The sequence below is a fragment of the Diabrotica virgifera genome, chromosome 7 (assembly GCF_917563875.1).
Source record: "Diabrotica virgifera virgifera chromosome 7, PGI_DIABVI_V3a".
In the NCBI taxonomy this organism is placed as follows: domain Eukaryota; kingdom Metazoa; phylum Arthropoda; class Insecta; order Coleoptera; family Chrysomelidae; genus Diabrotica; species Diabrotica virgifera.
In genome coordinates, this window is record NC_065449.1 from 20,251,257 (window position 1) to 20,275,617 (window position 24,361).

The window sequence follows — 24,361 nt, forward strand, 5'->3', positions numbered from 1 at the left end:
TGAGAAGAACAAAAATCACACTGATCACAGTATGGTATGAATTCACTTTTGACTGGTGAAAATAAACACAGATTGTTTTACATAAAAATGAAAAATTATGATTATGTATAATTTGCAATTTGCACTAGTATAAGATAGGAATGCGTTGCGATAGCAGTAGCCGTTATTTTTTAACTGTTATTTCACTGAAGCTATTTCACACTGTTACATCATTTTCGTAACAACTGAAATATTCAGGTAGCTGACTACTTTTTTAATTATTGTAGACATATAGGAAGAAAACCTACCCGTGTCCTGTCTAGAGTTCACGTCCGTTTTTTTAATTATTAAAAATTTAATTTGTATGTAATTTCTACATACATTACATATATGCAATTTTATTATAAATGTATTAATTAATAAAGGGTCTACATACTTTGTTTAAACATTTCTTGAAAAAATTATTTTTTTCCAAATACCTACCTATTTTCTTAATCATATCATTATAGTATGGTATAACTAGATCCAAACCCAGACATCCAAAGTGAAAGTTATCCTCCAGCACCAAATTGTTCTATATGGTCTACATAATGTTCAGAAAAAAGTCACACCATTTTGAGCGTCGGGTTTGGGGGGAAGAGGGGGAGAAATCGGTAAATTCGTAGTTTTTTAAGTTTTTCGTCAATATTTCTAAAACTATGCGGTTTATCATGAACAACATTCTATACAAAAATGTTCTACATTAAATTTGAAACAAAAAAGGTCCTCTGCATAATCCGTCTAAAATGAACGGCTCCAAAGTTATGGATGTAGTATAATATAATTGATCCAAAAAAGGCCTAACCCAGACATTAAAAGTAAAAGTTTTCCTCCAACACCAAATTGTTCTATATAGTCCAGATATTATTCAGTAAAAAGTTACACCATTTTGAGCGTCCCGTTTGGGGGGTAAATAGAGGAGAAATCGGTAAATTAGTAGTTTTTTTATGTTTTTCGTCAATATTTCTAAAAATATGCTTTAATGTTCTATACAAAAATGTTCTACATTAAATTTAAAACAAAAAAGGTCCTATACATAATTGTTATAAAATCAACGATTCCACAGTTAGGAGGGTGAAAAGTGGAGGTTTTCTATACTTTTTATATTTTTTGAGCAATTTATAATATTTTTACTGATTGAAATAAATTTTCTTTAACAGGATTTGCTATTTCAGTGGCCGATGGTATGTTAGTGATAATCCCTTGAAGAATTAAACGTCAACCTCACCACTCAAAATCATCTTCAGTTGCCCAAAAAATATAAAAAGTATCGAAAACCTCCACATTTCACCCTTCGTAACTCTGGAACCGTTGATTTTATAACAATTAAGGATAGGACCATTTTTGTTTTAAATTTTATGTAGAATGTTTTTGTATATAACATTGTTTACGCTTAAACATAGTTTTAGAAATATTGACGAGAAACGTAAAGAAATAACTAATTTACCGACTTCTCCCACATCTCCCCCCCCCCCCAAACCGGACGCTCAAAATGGTGTAACTTTTTACTGAACAGTATGTGGATCATATAGAACAATTTGGTGTTGGAGGAAAACTTTTACTTTGGATGTCTAGGTTAGGCCTTTTTTGGACCAATTATACTATACTACCTCCGTAACTTTGGAATCGTTCATTTTAGAAGGATTATGTATAGGACATTTTTTATTTCAAATTTATTTTAAAACATTTTTGTATAAAATGTTGTTCATGCTAAACCTCATAGTTTTAGAAATATTGACGAAAAACGTAGCTGGTTCGAATCCCAATAAAAACTTTTATTTTTTTATTTTTTTATACATTTTATGATTGTAAGTATATTTATTATATAATTTTACTTTCAGAAAATACGTATTTACTTAAAAAAATTTCCAACAATTAATGTTCAGAAATCATTTGTGGCATTTTTAATGTGTTTGTGTGTGTTTTATTCTTTTATTATTTTAATTTTTGGCACTGTTTTAATAAAAATGTTTGAGAAGTAGTAAGTATAAATTAGTTTAATATTTAAATAAAATATAAATAAAAAGTATATTAATTTCGTTTAAATCATATAATAGAAGTATAACTTCTTACGTGCGTACAAAGTACACACACATTCTTTTTTTTTGGTTTTGGGACCTAAACTTCACAATCCAATAGGTCCCCATAACGCTCGAGTAACTGCAAATTTAACATACTTGCCTCTCCTAATATAAGAATAATGTTTTGTAGATATCCTCCGAAGAAAAGGAATTGCTACTTTCCTAATGAAAAACAACTGCGGTATTTTGTAAATTATACCCAAATGGATTGCCAAATAGAATGTAAAACAAACCACACTCTGAAGAGATGTGGATGTGTCGATTTTTACATGCCAAGTGAGCATTTATGTGTTGTGTGTTCTTGGATTTTTAGTTGCTAGCTGTAAGTGCCTCAAAAGAAAAATTAATGTGTTAACGTTGTTTGTCTTTATAAGCTTTCTTTTAGTTTTCTTTTCGCTACAGTCATTTATTATTTTCTCTAAATGATGCTTTTAAAAAAATGTATATTATTGAAGTTATCTAACAAATTATATGGGGTTATATGAGTTACCTAACAAACATGCAGAAAAATTACGGGGACATACTCCATTAAAAAAAGCATAACACTGCACTGCACTGTGCCTACTAGGTACATAAAATGTTAAAAAAATATATAAATGATAACAGGTGTTTTTCCACTGCATAGATCTCCATCATTGAAACATCCAGCATTGTAGTTTGACTTGCTGTTGCAGAATACATAACACAAGTTAAAAAACTTACAGTGACTTGTGGGCTTGTTTCTATAACTACTGCAATTAAAGATGACCATTCTGCACTAAATTAATGTTCACTTCTTGTTGCTGGGTCACAAATTTTGATTTACCTCGTACTATACTCCAAACTGATCTCCATACAATTATTGATCTCCAAAGAGACAGCTACTCTCAAGCATTTAAACATCGCCCATACCGGCTAAAAACCGGTATCGCCTACCAAGCGGACCGCTAGGTGATCCCCTCTAGATCTATTTCAGGAATGAATTCAATTCTCACGCATTCTAAACGCAACATCAAGTCATTTACTGTCACTTGCTGTTGCGTTTAGTAAATTTCAATTTCCGACTTATTACCTACTTATTTCGTATGCTTTAAATGATGACGCACGGGTAAAGATTCGCAGACTCAACAGTAAGTGAGAATGCGTAAAATAAACATTGGATGTCTATTCTATTCCAAGAGACACTTGAAGTGTTTTTCTTCGGAGATTTTGAGAGGTTTTTAAAAAACTTTTGCTCGAATAAATAAATTTAAAACACAGAATTAAAACATACGAAACCTTAGAAACAAAATACTGAACGAAATTTGAAATACTTTAATAAAAATTCATAAAGTTTTTTGGATCGTTACAGACTTTGTGATGATAGTCATGATAATAAATATTTAATACATTCATGTTTTTGGTCTATTCCAACTTATTGTCTTATATGTTTATTAATGATATTTAGGCTCGTTCTTTAACAATGTGAATTAATTTAATAGTCTCTTTGTTTTAGGAGAACACGATGTTCAGGTTTGTGCTGAGGAACGGATCAACTGTATATTTGAAAGTGAACGTAAGTTACTCTTGGTAAGCCGGATTTATCTTAGGACGGGGCGTGTACGACACGGGCCGTGGAACAATAGACGGCGCACGTCTCCGTTGTCGCTCCGTCTCGTTGTACTATAAACCAGCCAATGTCTTTCATATCACACGATTTTTCAACGTGCTCTGCAAGACAGCCATGCCGTCCACGTCCCATCCTAATAGACCAAGAGGCAGCGCTGAAAAATCTCTTTGAATTTACTAAAGCTAGGTTTTTCACAATTGATTACTGTGAGTGTGTAGAGAAACATACTGCGGTCGATCAAACGAAACGTAGAACAGGGGTAACTGAAAGGGTATCAAAGTTGCTTTCCTACGAAGGTAATTATTTCCATTTACTAGTCTGAAAATCAGTACACACATTCTAAATTAAATATAAATAAAAGTTATTATAGTCGGTCAGCTGTATGACGGGACAGAGCCGGTCGGTCGGCCCCAATAGTCGATTGAGGAAATGAAGCATTTTGGCTCACAATTTTTACGTCCAGCATGGATTTACTTGAAATTTTTACAGAAGGTAGGGAAAAGTCCAAGGATCATTTTATATATCATGCCGCTATCATACGCTAAAACCTTGGGGGTGGTTGCCACCCCATCTCGAGGATGGGAATTTTTTATTACATTTTAACCATGTAATTCGATGGAAAAGGTGATTCTAAGAAAAAAAAATGTTTTTTACATTACCTTCGTAAAACTAATATTTTTCGAGTTATTCACGCTTGAAAATAACAGTTTTTCGACGAAAAAATTGACTTTTTAGAGGGTTTTTTGAAAATACCTCGAAAAATATGCATTTTATCAAAAAAACTGTAGATATACAGGGTGTCCCGAAAAGATTGGTCATAAATTATACCACAGATTTTGGGGTCAAAAATAAGTTGATTGAACCTCACTTACCTATATACAATAATTCACACAAAAAAAGTTACAGCCCTTTGAAATTACAAAATGAAAATCGATTTTTTTTCATATATCGAAAACTCTTAGAGATTTTTCATTGAAAATGGATATGTGGCACACTTATGGCAGCAACATCTTAAAAAAAAATTAAAGTGAAATTTGTGTACCCCATAAAAATTTTATGGGGGTTTTGTTCCCTTAAACCCCCCCAAACTTTTGTGTACGTTCCAATTAAATTATTATTGAGGCACCATTAGTTAAACACAGTGTTTTTAAAACTTTTTTGCCTCTTAGTACTTTTTCAATAAGGCAGTGTTTATCGAGATATTTTGGATATTTGTCGAATCCACCACATATTTGTATATTTTAAGTACGATTATAGCACGTTATAGAGACCTGTTATAAATCTGAAAATGTATTTATTATGTACATTTTTGGGTATATTTTGAAAAAGAAGCCACATCTCGGTAAAAGGTGAATTATCAAAAAAAGACTAAAAGGCAAAAAAGTTTTAAAAACACTGTGTTTAACTAATGGTGCCACAATAATAGTTTAATTGGAACGTACACAAACATTTGGTGGGTTTAAAGGAACAAAAGCCCCATAAAATTTGTATGAAAATATGTTAAAAAAGAAGCCGCATCTCGATAAAAACTCGCTTATAGAAAAAATACTAAGAGGCAAAAAAGTTTTAAAAACGTTGTGTTTAACTAATGGTACCACAATAATGAATTAATTGGAACGTACACAAAAGTTTGGGGGGGTTTAATGGAACAAAACCCCCATAAAATTTTTATGGGGTGGACAAATCTCACTATAACTTTGCTTTAAGATGCTTCTCCCATGAGAATTATATATGTCCATTTTCAATAAATAATCTCTGATAGTTTTCGATATATTGAAAAAAATCGATTTTCATTTTGTAACTTCAAAGGGCTGTAACTTTTTTTATGAGCACATTTGTACTAAGGTAAGTTAGGTTCAGTCGAACTATTTTTGACTGCAGAATGTCTGGTATAATTTATGACCAATCTTTTCGGGACACCCTGTATATCGAAATTGTATCTTTTAGTAACACAAATCAAATTCTTTTCCTATAATATCTTTAAGACCAACACAAACCGAGATACGGCATGTTAAAGGTTAACTTTTTTCATAAAACGCATAATTTGAAATATTCAAAGCCAAATAATGGGAAAAATTTGCAATTTTTGAGGAAAACTTAAATAATCATTTTTCAAGTATACAATTAGACCTTTAAAAAATAATAATAAAAAGTTTCTAGCATGAAAATTAAGCGACTAAAAAAATGTCGGTACCTGCTTTTCTCTACGAAAAAATCAGTGAAAACAACCCCCTAACTACCTTCCTAATTCAAAATTGGTCTTCACCTTTCTGTAGTTCCTTTTATATTTATATTATCAATACACTCAAGGAGTTTGATCTATTTAAAATGCCTAATTTTGGAAAAATTGGAGTTTAAAGAAAAATTGATTTTTTGCAATTTGGTATTTTTCACCTTTTACTTCAAAATATCTCCGAAAATACTGAAAATACGAAAATAAAATTATAAACTACTAAATTGTAGCTTTTTTAATGACTAAAATTACCCTGTGCATAGATTTTCATTACAGTGAATAGTTAGCCAGATATAGCTGTTTAAAACCTATATTTACCAGCAAACACCCCCTTATTCGAGCCCTTTAAACACGCCCCAATTAAAAACTAAGGGATCTTACGGAATTTAATTTACACAGTTTTATAGCTCTTTAAAAATTCTACAAAATCATTTTTGAAGAAACTTTTTATCGCCAAAAATATATATAATATTTTTCGAGTTATTCTCAAAAAACCCTCTAAAAAAGTCGATTTTTTCATCAAAAAACTGTTATTTTCAAGCGCGAATAACTCGAAAAATATTAGTTTTACGAAGAAAATGTTAAAAACATTTTTTTCTTAGAATTACTTTTTGCATCGAATTACATGGTTAAAATGTAATAAAAAATTCCCACCCCCGAGATGGGGTGGCAACCACCCCCAAGGTTTTAGCGTATGATAGCGGCATGATATAAAAAAAAAGAATGTGTGTGTACTTTTGTACGCACGTAAGAAGTTTATACTTCTATTGTATGATTATATGATTATAAACGAAATTAATATACTTTTTATTTATATTTTATTTAAATATTAAACTAATTTATACTTACTACTTCTCAAACATTTTTATTAAAACAGTGCCAAAAATTAAAATAATAAAAGAATAAAACACACACAAACACATTAAAAATGTCACAAATGATTTCTGAACATTAATTGTCGGAAATTTTTTTAACTAAATACGTATTTTCTGAAAATAAAATTATATAATAAATATACTTACAATCATAAAATGTATAAAAAAAAATAAAAAAATAAAAGTTTCTATTGGGATTCGAACCAACTTACCAGCGCTCCTGTTATTGGCGTTGTATTGGGGTTCACTCGCATTAAACGCTTCGCCACGGAGACAGTGTGTCATTATGTGCAAAGATCGACTAACTAAACGGATTAAACTTTTGACATTTTTGAATTATGTAAATCAAATTATTTTGATTTTGAATTGAAATTATTTAGAATTGAAAAAATACAACAAAACATAGAGTAAGAAAACAGTATATTAGGTGAATATTGATAGAAATTTTGATGGTAGTCAAATTATGTAAATAAAAGTATTACATACTATGTATCAATATAACGACTAATAAATTTCGCAATCACTTGCATCGTGCAAAGTGGCTATGTTCAAATATCATAAAAAAATTTGATCAACTATTTTTAAAACACTTACCAGTGTAAGATTCTTTAGCTTTGAATAAGCGAGATCGTAGATCGTCCCGGTTGATTGTTGTTATCCACAGTTGTCTACGCCCTCGAGCTAATAGGTTTTTTATCAGTAATTTTGCGGCACTCATACTAGTCACAGTTTGATGGGCTTTCACATTGGCATGCAACAATCATCTCTTCTATGTTAATAAGTCCAAAAATATAATATGAAAACTATTTAAAAAGGCAGTATAACCATTAACTAACTTTTTGTTTGTTGTTTCTCTTCCTACAAATTTTAAAACGCAACAACCATACATAACCAAACCACAGTCCCACAGCTGCCATATTGGATAATTTTTGTCATGTCATTTGAACATCCAATCAGAACAAAGTTGTAATGCGACTGCGCCGGATCAAAGGTTTTAATCCTATTAAAATTCACCCTCATATCGCGCGTAAAGAAGTATAACTTCAAAAATGATCCTTGGACTATTAGTCGGAGAGATAGAAGCGGATTTTGTGCGTGATAAGTAATATGGAAAAACTATACAGGGATATGTTGAATTAGTTGTGTACATGACTTTCACCAACAGCCGGAAACCAGAGTTGGGGCCGAGGGTAGTTATAAGGGGTCAAAGTCGCGGATTTTATTATTTTTTTTATGACGCTTATGGTCGAGATAGTACACCAAAATTTGGGAATAAGTAGGTCATGACGTAACTAAGTAAAATATCTAGGGGCGCAACGCTGCGTGGCCGACAAAGGGGTGGGGGTAGGGGTGAATATAAAAAATATAAAGGGTTTTTTGCGACGTTCGTGATTGAGATAGTAGACCAAAATTTGGGAATAAGTAGATCATGACATTACTAAGTAAAATCCCCAGAGCCGGAAACCAGAGTTGGGGATGAGGGTAGTTATAAGGGGTCAAAGTCGCCGTTTTTATTATTTTTTTTTGTGACGCTCATGATCGACAGAGTGCACCAAAATTTGGAAATAAGTAGGTCATGACGTAACTAAGTAAAATCTCCAGGGATGGCACTCTGCGTGGCCGACAAAGGGGTGGGGCAGGGGTGAATACAAAAAATATAAGGGGTTTTTTTGCGACGTTCTTGATTGACAGAGTGCACCAAAATTTGGGAATAAGTAGACCATGACATAACTAAGTAAAATCCTCAGAGCCGTAAACCAGAGTTGGGCATGAGGGTAGTTATAAGGGGTCAAAATCGCCGATTTTAATATTTTTTTTGTGACGCTCATGATCGAGATAGTGCACCAAAATTTGGGAATAAGTAGGTCATGAAGTCATGACGTAACTAAGTAAAATCTCTAGGGGCGGAACGCTGCGTGGCCGACAAAGGGGTGGGAGTAGGGGTGAATATAAAAAATATAAAGGGTTTTTTGCGACGTGCTAGATTGAGATAGTGCACCAAAATTTGGAAATAAGTAGACCATGACTTAGCTAAGTAAAATCCCCAGAGCCGGAAACCAGAGTTGGGGATGAGGGTAGTTTTAAGGGGTCAAAGTCGCAGTGTTTATTATTTTTTTTGTGACCCGGCACAACATTTGTCCCCCACACAGCGTGCTGCCCCTGGAGATTTTACTTAGTAATGTCATGATCTACTTATTCCCAAATTTTGGTGGACTATCTCGATCACGAACGGCAAAAAAACCCCCATATATTCTTATACTCACCCCTGCCTACCACCCCTTTGTACTCCCAGCAGCGTTCCGCCCCTGAAGATTTTACTTAGTTACGTCATAACCTACTTACTCCCAAATTTTGGTGCACTATCTCTATCATGAGCGCCACAAAAAAAATAATAAAAACCGTGACTTTTACCCCTTATAACTACCCTCTTCCGTCACTCTGGTTTCCGCCTATGGAGATATTACTTAGTTATGTCATGGTATACTTATTTCCAAATTTTGGTGCACTATCTCAATCACGAACGTCGCAAAAAAACCCTTACATTTTTTTATATTTACCCCTGCCCCACCCCTTTGTCGACCACGCATCGTTCCACTCCTGGAGATTTTACTTAGTTACGTCATGACCTACTTATTCCCAAATTTTGGCGCACTACCTCGATCATGAGCGTCAGAAAAAAAATAATAAAAAACGGAACTTTGACCCCTTATAACTACCTTCCTTCCCCACTCTGGTTTCCGGCTCTGAGGATTTTAATTATTTATATCATGGTCTACTTATACCCAAATTTTGGTGCACTATCTCAATCACGAACGTCGTAAAAAACCCGTTATATTTTTTATATTCACCTCTACCCCCACCCCTTTGTCGGCCACGCAGCGTTGAGCCCCTAGAGATTATACTTAGGTACGTCATGACCTACTTATTTTCAAATTTTGGTGCACTATCTCGATCATGAGCGTCATAAAAAAAATAATAAAATCCGCGACTTTGACCCCTTATAACTACCCTCGGCCCCAACTCTGGTTTCCGGCCGTTGGTGAAAGTCATGTACACAACTAATTCAACATATCCCCGTATAGTTTTTCCATATTACTTATCACGCACAAAATCCGCTCCCAGCTCTTAGACTATATTTCCTACCTTCTGTGAAAATTTCAAATAAATCCATGCTGCACGAAAAAATTGCGAGCCAAAATGCTTCATTTCCTCGACTTCATTGCTTCGACTATTGGGGCCGACCGACCGGCTCTGTCCCGTCATACAGCTGACCGACTATAATAACTTTTATTTATATTTAATTTAGAATGTGTGTACTGATTTTCAGCCTTAGTAAATGGATTTAATTACCTTCGTAGGAAAGCAACTTTGATACCCTCTCAGTAACCCCTGTTCTACGTTTCGCTTGACCGACCGCAGTATGTTTCTCTACACACTCACAGTAATCAACTGTGAAAAATCTAGCTTTAGTAAATTCAAAGAGATTTTTCAGCGCTGCCTCTCCGTCTATAAGATAAGTCAGCCTTAAAAGCCTCATGGTCCCTTCTATTATATGCATAAGGTTTTCTCCTTGATTCTTATAAAAACATTTACATATTTTGAATGTATTCTTGTTCTCATGATCAATTTTTAGTGCGTCACAGTTTTTCGATTTCTCTCTAATGCATTAAGTTAGATGAGACGGAAAAAGCGGTAGCTCCGTGATTAAACACAAAAATAATGCAGCATTACAATGGTTATATACATAAGATGTCTATTCCTAACCTACGTTTGATTCGTTGATATTTAGAATGCGCGTTTTTTCTAGCCAATCAAATACACGTATTACGAACATTTGACGAAAACTTCGTCCATTTTGGCCATTTTTTAGAAGTGTCAAAGAGTCAAGTGACGGTTATTATTCAGGTCAGTATTTTGTGTACCTGTCATTTTGAAATTTCGAATTCGACTTCCCTTGTATTTCACAACGTTTTTGTGCATTATTTTGTGTTTTGGTTTAGAATTTAGTTCGTTAAAAGTTGGTTTTGTATTTTGGTTTAGAATTTAGTTCGTTAGAATAAATATATTCTAATACTCCAGGTCATTATGCAAGAAAAAGTTCCATAGTAAGGAGACGTAACTCATGGCTGAAGAACCTTAGGAACTGGTTTGGATGTAATAACAATGAATTATTTAGAGCCGCGGTTTCAGAAATAAAGATCGCTCTGATGATTGCCACCTTTTGAAGCGGAGACAGCACCTAGAGAAGATAAAAACACAGTTTATGGATAGTTTTGTGTCATTTTTTAATGTTTCCATATTTATAAATTTAATTAACAATATTGTTTACTTTTTAATTTTATTCCCCTTTATAAAAAATACCTACGACACGTTAACATATTGTGTAAAAATCAAATCTACTAAATTACTAATTAGTTTAATTCCACAAGCTTTTCACCTATGGCTAAGTACGATTCTTGCATCTGTCAGATTCGTCAATAATTACATGAAATAAGTCTCGACACACCCAATACAGTATATGACGTCATAAATAATGACGCACTGAAAAATGATCATGAGAACAAGAATATTCTAAAATTCCTTACTTTTCAGGCGAACTTCTACTTTCGAATATAGAGAAAAAGTTACACTCATTGAAACAAGGAAAAATTGCAAAAGATAAGTGCGACTGTATGCCCATCTGTACATCGATGTATTATAACCTAGAAACGTCTCAAGCTACGTGGGATTGGCAAGATCAATTTGACACAAACGATGAACAGTGAGTTTACTTAGTTTTCCTAAATAGAAACGTAATAAAGAAAATCTTAGTAAATAAAAATAAAAATGAATAACCATTTTCATCTCGTTGCAAGACGAATCCAAAGCCGTCTTATATTTCAGTTCGTTTAGAGAGCACAACAAACACTCTGACCGAACGGTTTCAAAACTCGTTAGTTTTTCATCAGAGAATGCATATGTTGCTATCTCTAAACCAAACTGAAATCTGGATTATTTCAGTTTGGTTTAGAGATCAATCGGATAGTTGACTAATCAGGTTTATACTCTGGACTAATTAGCAAAATACAAGGAAAAGTTATTTACCAGCAATTTTATTGCTGAAATCGAATCTTATGATTGTATATATTAATAATATAGGTATGCAAAGTCCGCAGATAGTGTGCTACTTTTTTTATAAACAGAATGGCGCCCGAAAATCGTGTTTTTTCAATTTTTGCTCTATAACTACAAAAATTTTAACTTTACACCAAAAACACCCAAATAAAAATTCACCGTAATTAAATTCTGCATAGAGACGTGTTTTTCCCGATTTACTTCGACGAAAATTTTTCCCGGAAAATGCGGGTTTTCCCAACAAAATCTTTAATTTTCAACTAAAATTTTAGATAAGTAATTGTTTATTAAATAACTTGATAATATAAAATCTCTTTTCATATAGATTATAATTGCAGAAGCCGATGGACATTAAATTAACAGTTTAGCAACAATTGAATTGTTAATTAAAAATTTACGGTCGCTATAATAACCGCAATAATTATGATACATAAGAATAACTATGATTTTTGTATAAAAAGACACTGTACCTATCTAATACACTTTACATAATTGAAATTAGACTATTTAGGCGGCCTCAGAATTATTTTAAAATTATAAACAATTTTTTGGCTTATAAACAAATAAAATATCTCGGGAAATGTTAAATTAAATTAAATCATAAAAACGGTATTGGAAAAAAAGCGGCAGGACGCTTCTTTTAAAAGAAAAACGTTTAATTGTGATGAGTGGTTCCTAAGATACAACCGGTCAAAGTTGACCGGCATTTACGGCAAAGATATAAACAATAGAATCATAATTTTTGAACCATCACCTTTTTATTTTTGTCCTCTTTCTCCACACTAATTTTCAAATCTTTAAAATGTCCATAACATATATTATTATAATAAAAACTATCGATATTCCGAGTGAAAATTGCCAAAAATACCAAAATTCCAATCAAAAATTAGGTTGGAGAAAATGTAATCTCAAAGTTCAAAATCGGTATACGTTAAAAAAATGCATTTTCTAGGCTTCCCATGGAGCATTTTTCTTCATTCTTTTTTTTTTGTTCTTAAGTAACTCGAGTAGAGCCATCTAACTAACGCATTATTCAATGTCAAACTGGCTTTTGTTTTGCTATAATAGATTAATTTATTTATAAGAAAAGAAAACGACATATCTTCTCCAGTTGTAGACTTTTTTTGGATATACTTAGTACAAGTGTACCTTTTAACGTTAAAAACACAAATATTCTTATTTGAAAGCTGTATAATTAGTTAAACAATCTTTATTTAAACAAATTAAAATTTTTTATTATAATAAATAATGTAATTTATTATAACAAAACAAAAGCAACTTTGACATTTAATAATGCGTTAGTTTGATGGCTCTACTCGAGTTACTTGGAAACAAAAAAGAATGAAAAATAATTGCTCCATGGGAAGCCGAGAAAATGCATTTTTTTAACGTATACCGATTTTGAACTTTGAGATTACATTTTCTCCAACCTAATTTTTGATTGGAATTTTTGTATTTTTGGCAATTTTCACTCGTAAGATCAATAGTTTTTATTATAATAATTTATGTTATGAGTACTTTAAAGATATGAAAATTGGTATGGAGAAAGAGGACAAAAATAAAAAGGTGATGATTTGAAAATTACGATCCTATTGTTTATATCTTTGCCGTAAATCCCGGTCAACTTTGACCGGTTGTATCTCAGGAACCACTTATCACAATTAAACGTTTTTTGTTTTAAAAGAAGCGTCCTGCCGCTTTTTTCCAATACCGTTTTCATGATTTAATTTAATTTAATATTTCCCGAATTTGTTTATAAGCCAAAACATTGTTTATAATTTTAAAATATTCCTGAGGCCGCTTAAATAGTCCAATTTCGATTCTTTAAAGTGCATTAGATAGGTACAGTGTCTTTTTATACAAAAATCATAGTTATTCTTATGTATCATAATTATTGTGGTTATTATAGCGACCGTAAATTTTTAATCAACAGTTCAATTGTTGCTAAACTGTTTATTCAATTTCCATCGGCTTCTGGAATTATAATCTATACAAAAAGAGAATTTATATTACCAAGTTATTTAATTATTGATAAACAATTACTTATCTAAAATTTTAGTTGAAAATTAAAGATTTTGTTGGGAAAATCCGCATTTTCCGGGGAAGATTTTCGTCTAAGTAAATCGGGAAAAACACGCCTCTATGAAGAATTTAATTACGATGAATTTTTATTTGGGTGTTTTTGGTGTAAAGTTAAAATTTTTGTAGTTATAGAGCAAAAATTGAAAAAAACACGATTTTCGGACGCCATTTTGTTTATAAAAAAATAGCACAATATCTACGGACTTTGCATACATATATTATTAATATATACAATCATAAGATTCGATTTCAGCAATAAAATTGCTGGTAAATAACTTTTCCCAAAAATGGCCTATTCTCCGATAATCTGCCCAGACTATTATGGTTCGTTGTAATGAACTTATCTACATATGAATACACAGATAGTTAGATAAGTTGAATAAAAAACAAATAGTTTAAATGGTTTATTGATGTATATTCGGGCAACCTAGTGCAGTCAATCTTGTAAATCAGCTATGACACCAGAAGGCTTCCCGTACCTTCTCGCGGCTTCGTAAATAAAAGCATTCTCTATGCTTTTCACCAACTTCCCGAAAAAAATCGAAGCCACGTGGGAGTAAAGAGCATTTTTAAATTTAAACCTGATAGAAAAATCTACGATACACGTCATCGGATCGCCTTCAGGAACAGAGCTAAACCGCCAAACAGTTTCCAAGTATTCGAAGAGCCTCCCATCTGCACTTCTTGCAAATACCACATTTGGTCTGTTCATTGTGACAACTGATGTGTAATTTTCGCATATTGGTGGAAAACCGATTTCTAAATTTACTCTTATCTCATCTGGATTTTGGTTTTGGATCGTTGATTTGGTGCAAAATGGTAAGAAAGTTGAATAGTTTTGGACGTCTGATACCACTTCGTACATTTGTTCTTTGGAGAAACTAAAAGATACAATATTTCATTATGTAAATCCTGTAATTACCAAAAAAAGGCCGTTTAAATCAAATAGTTTAGTAAATAAAAGCTTTGGTATTATAGGCTATTGATTATGTTCAAAATAAGAGAGCTAAAAGGAACTACATACAACGTTAACGGGATTTTATTGTCTCATATGGTCAATGGACCTCTAAATTTGAAAAAACCGTGGAGTGCTACCATTTAAATTGGTGCGTCTTTGAGAAAGTGGTGAATTAGTCCCTAGGCACAGGTTGAATTAGGGTGAGTTCTATGCACTTTTGGTACAAACACGTCTACAGGAAAATTGTTCCTGGTTAAATTTACTATCGAAATATCACATTTTAAAGTCAAAAGTTTTTTTTTACAAAACTATATTCAAAAGAAAAGCGAGAAAAAACACGAAAGAAAGCAATTTTGTTTCTTGCCCCATAACTTTTTTCTACGGGGATATAAGTATAGACATTGCTTCAGCGAAAAATAACTTCCATCCTTCCTTTTTAAAACCAAGTTTCGTAAAAGTTTCTAGGATTTACAGTTTCCGAAATAGAATTTTTCAAAATTGGCCACTCACAGCATTTTTGAGCCATTTTCCCCATTATTTCACAAACATTGTTCTGTAACTTTTTTCTACGCATTTCTAGGTACCCCTTCTTAGGGGTGGAAAAATTTTTGGTTAAAATTACCACGGAATTCGCCAGATAACCTAATTCTAAGCAAAAACTGTTCTATAATTTTTTTTGAAAACTCAATACTTTTTGAGATATTCGTGGTTGAAAATTGGCCATTTTCATTGAAACATAATACATTTTCGAACGGTTTTTTGCGAATACCTTAAAAACTATGCATCTAACTAAATAAACTATAAACATTTTTGTAGGTTATAAAAAAACAAAGAGACACTTACCTTCATAAATCTTCTAGTTATACTTAACACAAAAAGAGATATGGTAGGTGAAAATAGTTTGTTTTTTGGTACATTCTCAAATTGGTGTATTCAACTTGAAATAACAGAGAAACGGTCAACTTTAGGTGTATAATGGTACTAATACCTTTTGTAGTTCTTGAAAGGACCTTTAAAATGAGCTATATAGAGGTCCATTACATTCAAACTAAGCGAGATATGCTGCAAACAAAATTGATAACTAATGTATTTTAAGAAAAAATGATAAGTAATTTTAACCCCCATCCACCAAAATGTAAATGCATCGTTTTCCTTCTACAATACCTTTTATTATAGTGTTATTTCTATGTTCAAAAAGTTGGACGGGTTTAAAATGAATGATTTTTGAAAAAGAAGATCAAATTATAGAGCGCATTTTTAAATTATCTTAAAAATCTTCATTTTTCTCCATGTAACTTGAAAATGATAAGAGATACAGTAATGAAAAATAAAAAGAAATTTTAGATCTGAAAAAGCTCTACATTTTTGTGTGGTATTTTTTTTCGTATCTCTTATCTTTTTCGAGTTACATGGAGGAAAAGAAGATTTTTAAGAAAATTTAAAAATGCGCTCTATAATTTAATCTTATTTTTTTCAAAAACCGTTCATTTTAATCCAGTCCAACTTTTTGAACATAGAAACAACACTATAATAAAAAGTATTGTAGAAGGAAAACGATGTATTTAAGTTCTGATGGATGCGGGGTTAAATACACTTCTCATTTCTTCTTAAAATACATTAGTCATCAAATTTTTTGCAGAATCTCTCACTTAGTTTGAATATGATACCATTTAGTATTACTCATTATAAAGGTGTTTTCAAGCCCTACAAAAGTTATTAGTATCATTATACACCTAAAATCGACAGTTTCTCTGTTATTTCAAGTTGAATAAACCGATTTGAGCATGCAGCAAAAAACAAACTGTTCTTACCTACCATACCCCTCTTTGTATTTTAACTAGAAGATTTATGAAGGAACAAATCTCTTTGTTTTTTTATAACCTACAGAAATAGTTTATATAGTTTTTTTGTTAGATGCATAGTTTTTAAGGTATTCGCAAAAATCCGTCCGAAAAGGTGTAATTTTTCAATGAAAATGGCAAATTTTCAACCACGAATAACTCAAAAAGTATTGAGTTTTCAAAAAATAATTATAGAACAATTTTTGCTTAAAATTAGGTTCTCTAGCCTTTTCCGTGGCTATTTTAACCAAAACATTTTTCACCCCCGAGAAGGGGTGGGAACCACCCCCAAGATAAAAGCGCACATCGGCATAGGGTAGACTTTGTTTCTTGAGCTATTCCCTACTTACTGTGAAAATATCAAGTAAATCGATGTAGTAGGATGGAATTCGGAGCCAAATACCCTCATTGACTGCCCTACAAGTTAAACTTCAATTACTTCAATGGACGACTGGTCATGTAGTGAGAATAGAGACCAAAAAATTGCCTAAAAGAGCCTTAGATGGTAAAATGCAGCGCGAAAAATCAATAGGAAGGTCACGGAAAAGGTGAGAGGATGAAGTGACACAGGACGCGCAAATTTTGTTAGGCGTTAGAACTTGGAGAAGATTGGCGCGAAACTGGCAAGGTTGGAGGCATAGTTTGGAGGAGGCCAAGGATCCAGATATCGTAACATATTCATTAAAATAGGACGGCGTGTTGGATGGGACTGATGGGACATGTGGAAAGAATGGAATAAGGCAAAATACCAAACAAAATAGGCAAACAAGTGCCAGTAGGAAAAGAACCAGAGGAAGACTGAAGCAGAGATACATAGAACAAATAGAAAATAGGAAAATCATTAAAAATAAAAAATGGAGAAAAGAACACGAAACAGGTCAGAACGGAGAAGAATCATGGAACAAATCAAGTCCCAAAAAGAATTGAGAACCAGTAATGATGATTAAATGCTCCGTAAAAGATAAAGAGACAATATAGAAAGTACTTTAAAGTGTTTAAAGTCACCGATAATAAAAAAGTAATAAAGAACGAAAGTAGTTCACAGAGCAGAATAGAACAATACTGTTCTCCAGGCTAAAACTGAAAAAAGAGAAGGACATATATTGTAAGACTTGGAAGTAAAGAGAAATCCAGCAAAATGATTTCTTATAGGTGCTGATGTACACTTACCATAGTAATTTTTTAGCTTTATATTCTGGCCTCCTTTTAAACAAATAATTTAGAACCATAGTTTCAAGCGGTGTTTTTACAAGATTGACTTCATAGTTGACCCTTAAATGTTAAATGTGTTTTGCTGATGATTTAAAATATTGCATTACATGGTTAGTATAAACATGACATTTTGAATTGATGAATTTATAATGTGACAAAAAACTGAAAAAACGTCACTAACGCATGGTATTTATATATTGTTCACTGAAAATTTAGTAATTATTTTTTTTGCTACATTGGCTAAATTTTGACTTCTATTGGAAGTGGCTGTACAACCACAGTAGCTATATTGGGTTGTACAGTAACTATTCAACCAAGCACACTTATCTATGGTAAATATTTATAATAAATAGGTACCTCAAACTAGAAACTAGAAAAATATGCACATGCAGTTTATTAATAAAATAAAACTGCATTAATTAAAATAAAAGTTTTAATATTTATTTTAAATTTTTTTAGTCATTTATGATTAGTACCAACGAAAAGTCATGTTAATGAATATACACTCCAATTATTCATAATAATTTAAAGACTATTGAGTTATCTATAAGTAGATACAGGCGCGGATTTAGAAATTCATAATAGAGGGGTCAGACGTACCGCAAATATTTTTTTGTCCAGATTTAGCCATACGACTCACACTTACTCTAAGGATAAAATTCAGACATCTCAGATACCTATGGTATCAAAAGAATTGAGCTCTGGTTGACACAAAACAATAATAAATAATAAAAAAAATACTTATAAACTAAATAAAATAGGGGGGTCTATGGACCCCTTGATCCCCCTCTGTATCCGCGCCTGAGTAGATACCTATATATAGATTCAAACTATGTATATCTATATATCTATCTTGCATATTAAACCTTCCGCAAGATTACTTGAAACAACAGAAATGAAGGTACTTAACGCTATAACGAGAAGTACTCTTCTAATAGATTCTTTCCAGCATAAGGAATATTATTATGTGATGAGTACAAATGATGCAGTCTGATGCAGTGCACAAACTATTTAATACTTACTCAAAAAACTGTTACAGCCAAAAATGTTTAAAATGTTTAGAACGTCCCAATAGAAAACATAGCCTATAATACTTAACAATCTAAATATTATGTAAAATAATAGCGAAAGAAAATCTTTTTATCGCTATGTGTGATTGGGATAATCGTAGTCACTTACCTACTCCGCAACTTATCACATCGAGATCAACAACTTCAACAACTGTTTTATAGGCAAATAATTAATTATACAATGCGCAATAAATATTAAATTAAACATTAGCACATAATTCAACCCACTTAACCAGCAAAAGGTAAAAAAATAATCTAACAACGATATCTCTATTATTCTAAGAATATGTAATTTTCACAATATCAATCATAAACTATCATAAAAAGAAAGGATGATAAACTAAACTTGGACATGTACCAGAAACCAAAACCTTAGGAAAATACTGAAGATCTTATCTACCTATTGTTCTAATGTTACGGAAGGCAAGAGAGCTGAAAAATTGACCTGAGATGGAAAGAAGATAAACCAAGATCGATAAATAGGGAAGAGTGGAAAATAATTGTACAGAAAATTTCGAAGGAATAAAACCGAAGAAGATGAGCTGTTTTAGCCAAACAGCAACCTTTCACTTTCAAGAAACTCAGATAGAGAGGGAAAAACATTCATCAAGATCTCTGTATCTATCTTTGATAGAAATTTACTACCAGGGGCGGATTTATTCATTAGTGGGCCCGGTGCTAATTCTTGTAGAGGGCCCTACCCAACTTTTTTTTGACAAGGCACTTTAAAAATTAAAACAATATAAACTTCAGTACATTTAAAATTATGCAGAAGATACAAGGCTAAGACAAGGTAACGCTTTTTTTCTTTGTTTATTTTCAACAAATGCTTTTATGACACTTTCAAAATCAATTTCCCCCAATACGTCATTCTCAATAGAGCAGATCGATAACGAAACTAATCTGTTCTCGCCCATTGATGACCTTAATTTATTTTTAATAAAGCATAATTTTGAAAATGATCTTTCGGATTCGCAGTTCGTGATAGGTATAGTTAAATATATTCTTAAAACAATATAGGTATTTGAAAACACTGAAACAAGGTCTTTTTCGATAATAATATCCAACATGTCTTTAGGTGTTACTACAGAATTCTCGGAATTAGGAAGAGATAAAATAAAATTTAAAGTGACTTCAGTGTAAATTTTGTACGATTTTCTTGCATCTTTCTTGTAAGAACATCCCACCGATGAGTTGAACTAGCAAAAAAAGCGTACAATTTTTGTAAAAACATGAAGAAATGAGATACTTCTGCATTGACCCACTAGATTTAAAGAATGTGCAAAGCACGGCACATAAAATACAAGGTTGTTCCTGTTTTTAATTTCCGCTTGAAGTCCCTTGTATTTCCCAGACATGTTACTCGCGTTGTCGTAAGATTGACCGCGACAATTCATAATGTTAATATCATGACGTTCTAAGAATTCTAAAACTACACTACTCAAAGAAGCACCAGTATGACTAAATACAGGTAAAAATGTCAAAAAACGTTCATGAACTTTATTAGAAGAGCAATATCTAATAATCACTGAAAGTTGGTCGGTGTGTGATATATCGGGCGTAGAGTCCACGATCAAAGAAAAATATTTAGAGTTTTTAACTTCACCAATAATCTTGTTTTTCACTTCACCGCCAATAATATCAATAAACTGTTCATATATAGTTTTTGATAAATATGACACGTGTCCACTACCTTTACCGCCATACCTTTCAATGTGTGTTTTAAGGAAAGGATCAAACTCAGAAATTAGTTCTAGTATTCCCATAAAATTTCCATTTCTACTATCACCAAATTTTTCTACGCTACCACGAAATGATAAGCCTCTTTCCGCTAGAAATTTTACGACCGTAACTACCCTTCTAAACACGTTCATCCAGTACTCAGTTTCTTGAATAAACTGATTAGCTAAGCTTTTGTCTATACGATTCTTTAAATTAAGTCTATTTAACAATAAAAACATACTCTCACGATGTTCTACACTATTTTCGTGAGAAAGTGTGCTTTCTTCTGCTTTACCCCAGTTTGAGAACCCGTGGTGAGCAAACGCACTTACACTTTTTACCGAAAAAAGCTTACACGCGAAACAGTAGATGTTTCCAGTTGAAGGTGAATACATGATCCATTTTCGAGGTACAGTTTCTCCATTGCTTATTCTTTTTTGAAATAATTTACCGGAAAGACTTTATTTTGTGTTTTGAAGTTACGCTTGGAAGCTGCATACACGCCATCATTGTTTTGAAAATATTCTGAGCCTTGTTCTACACAACTTGATCGAAATGCATCTGTTAGAGTTGTTGGCCACAATGATACATCATTAGAAACTAAAAACCCAGAGGATGTGGACGCTGCCAAATTAGAATCATTGTTAGAATTTTCACTCAACTCATCTTTTTCTGTCAAATGGGGTTTGCTTGTTGATGCAACATCAATTGAATCATTTATTTCCTTGTCATCGTGCGTAATTAACAGAGGTTTGGCGTTGTTTTCTCCTTGGTTCTTAAAAAACAAGATTAATTTCGGTAACTTTTGAACTATGCTAAGTTTTTCTTCTTTTGCCTGAAAAAAATTAAAATTGCATAGACAGATTCGAACCCCGATGCAAATTTACTGCTTTTTGATCGATTGTTTTGAAGCATATATTTTTATTAAATCATACAATGTTACAATGAGTCACAACAAAAACATTAAATTTACTTAATCCTTTTATTCTTTAAATATACCAATCAAATAAAATTTCAATACATGTAAAACATAAGACAACTTTTCGTGCTTATTGCAACTTGCAAGGCTGTAAAAGCTTTTTTCTGTGTGTATTACCGACTATTACCCTATTTTTAAAAACCAATTATTCAGTGTTTATTGTTAATTATTTAAATAAATTACGCATGAAAACGAACTTACAAAGTCTCAAATTAAAGGTTGTCCCATTAGGTTTTTAAAGAAAAATTGTGAAAGCCTCTATGTAATCATTAATTTAGGCTAAAGTTTAAAAAACCAATTTATAAGAAAAATTAACCTGCTTTTCCTTGTTGAAATAATTGTGCCGTCATCTGAAGCGTATCCTTTTTCAAAAATATCTTTTTATTTTGCCCAAACTTTGTTTTAAAAAAGGACAAAAACTGTTCGGAATTAAATTATGTTTTTTTAATTGATTAGGCTAAAAGTTGCGCTAATATAAATTAAGTAAATAAACTCGCCTTTCGCTTAGCGGCTCCGCTTTTATGCTGCTTAAGTGACATTATAGGTAGTTACAAGCGTATAAACGTAATGTATTTAAACAATATTAATTAGCACTCACAAACACTAGAGCTAAAAATTAATCCGAAACGAATAAATAAAATTCACCAGCATCAACTCACGATTCACAATCTAATGATAAATGACTAAAAGCTAACGCCAACACAAGTAGGTATGAATTACTAATTGTCGTCTTTAACGTTCTTCAGGTACTTTACTTGGTTGTAAACAAAAGCTTTACTTGTTGTTAAGCTTAAAGGGTAAAGTAGGTATATTTTATATTTCGTTTCTTAACTTTATGGCACCCATTGAAAGACATCTATTTTTGTCAAACACCTTTAACTTTCAGAGCGATTTAAAAGCATTGTATTGTAAGATTTCCGAAAAGGAGATGTAAAAGTATACCTGCTAATCTGTTGCCATTTATGTCATGTCATAAAAGGGTGGTTATCGGGTGTTCCTTTCCTTTTCTCTCAGAAAAAAGATTATATGAAATTGTCAATACAACAATAATTTCAAAATAATTTTTACAATAAATAAGAGGAGTTTGGTAGGGTAAGTACGACGGCGCGTCAGAATGCCAAATACGTAATTTTAGACAAATGTGTAGGTCTTCTGGGGGCCCCTTCAACCTGGGGGCCCGGTGCTACAGCACCTCTAGCCCCCCCCCTAAATCCACCACTGTTTACTACGCTAAAACTTTGGAGCGGTTTGTGAAAACCGAACATGGAGGATTTTGTGGAAAGAGGGATATTACAATTTCTAGAGTAGTATATCAGATCGTGGTATGTTGATTTGCTTTTAAAGGTAACGCTATCTCTTAATATATTAAGATGAATAAACAAATTTATTATTTAAGATTTCTTCAAGTAGCTTGTTGGCCAAGTTGCTTGTTGTACAATTGCCAAACTGTACGATTACACCATTCTCTTTAACGTTTCGGTTTTCAGACCCAAAGCTATCTTCAAAGTATAAGTGTTTTAATACTCATATAAGTTATTAATACTGTTTAGCCTTATAGATTTCTCTAAACGAATATTATATTTTAGGAAACACATGTCTTCCTTTCAAATTTACTTCAAAAGCAACCAGTTTGTGACCATGGAAAGAAACGAGCTGTTTGGAATCACCGACTTTTTGGCCAACTTCGGTGGTTTACTGGGTTTATTCGTAGGATTCTCGCTGCTATCTCTGATAGAAATTGTTTATTTTCTAACGTTGCGAATAATCTGTAACGTGGCTTTATTTGGAAGATACAACTGGGCTGGAATAAAGGAATAAAAATTGCTAGCTTTAAATAAAATTGCTTTATGTTTAAACTAATTATTTTTGTAATAAAATTATACAAATTATTTTATTTCTTTTCTCAATTTATCTAAAAATATCTTTCTATCCATAGATATAATAACAAGTAGATTAGGCCAGGTCCGAAAAATAGCGTAACGCGGAGCAGTTCGGGTCGGTGGTCTATCTATCTCTCTCTACCGGCGCTTAGCTTTCTCTCTCTAGCATATGATGGCCGCCGCCTCTGTGTCTGTGTCGCTCCGTTACTCCCACCTCTTGGTAGATACGCTCAAACTCGTACGACAGACAAAGATAGCTAGACCACCGTACTTGCATGATATTGGCGTTACACCCCGATGCATTGAGTGGCATATCCCTAGCCTGGTCTATTGTTAACATGTCTCTGTTTCTATCTGCTGCTGCGCGAAATAATTCTTCTACTGTGAAGCCAAACCATTGTGTAATATTACCATAGAATATTACGCAGCCAAAAAGCTTCTTTCGACTTTCGACCAATCCATCTCTTTTCCTCCACATTTCCTTATTTTATAAGTCGAAGTAGATGGTATTTGGATCATCAAATTATATGGCCGAAGTATTCTGTTTTTTTCCTCTTTATGATGTTTATGAGCAAACGTTCTGAATTCACCATTTGAAGAACATCTTCATTGGAAGTGTGCGAAATCCACGATATTTTTAAGATAAGTCGATAGCACCACAATTCGAATGCTTCTAATTTGTTTAGCATTGTGATTTTCAACGTCCA

General features: G+C 32.5%; 2 protein-coding genes across 4 annotated transcripts in view; one reads left to right on the plus strand and one right to left on the minus strand.

The window, feature by feature from the left end:
- Window positions 1-23,663, plus strand: part of LOC114327712 (pickpocket protein 28-like) — a 62,488-nt gene extending 38,825 nt beyond the window's left edge. The window contains exons 8-11 of the mRNA XM_050655437.1: window positions 2,230-2,375; window positions 3,574-3,633; window positions 11,389-11,557; window positions 23,361-23,663. Of these exons, the coding sequence (XP_050511394.1) occupies window positions 2,230-2,375; window positions 3,574-3,633; window positions 11,389-11,557; window positions 23,361-23,592 (607 nt within the window). The 3' untranslated portion in view covers window positions 23,593-23,663. The remainder of the gene's footprint in view (window positions 1-2,229; window positions 2,376-3,573; window positions 3,634-11,388; window positions 11,558-23,360) is intronic.
- LOC114327713 (coenzyme Q-binding protein COQ10 homolog A, mitochondrial-like) lies at window positions 14,384-19,307 on the minus strand. Of its 3 annotated transcripts, XM_028276419.2 has the most exons (3): window positions 19,026-19,175; window positions 17,962-18,063; window positions 14,384-14,873 (listed from the first exon to the last, which is right to left on the minus strand). In XM_028276419.2, the coding sequence occupies exons 2-3, from the start codon at window positions 18,018-18,020 to the stop codon at window positions 14,429-14,431; spliced, it is 504 nt and encodes a 167-aa protein (XP_028132220.2). In that variant the 5' UTR covers window positions 18,021-18,063; window positions 19,026-19,175; the 3' UTR covers window positions 14,384-14,428. The 3 variants fall into 3 exon arrangements, with proteins under 3 accessions (XP_028132220.2, XP_028132222.2, XP_028132221.2); XM_028276421.2 differs by lacking the exons at window positions 17,962-18,063; window positions 19,026-19,175 and adding an exon at window positions 19,183-19,307; XM_028276420.2 differs by lacking the exon at window positions 17,962-18,063.
- Window positions 23,664-24,361: the final 698 nt, after the last annotated feature.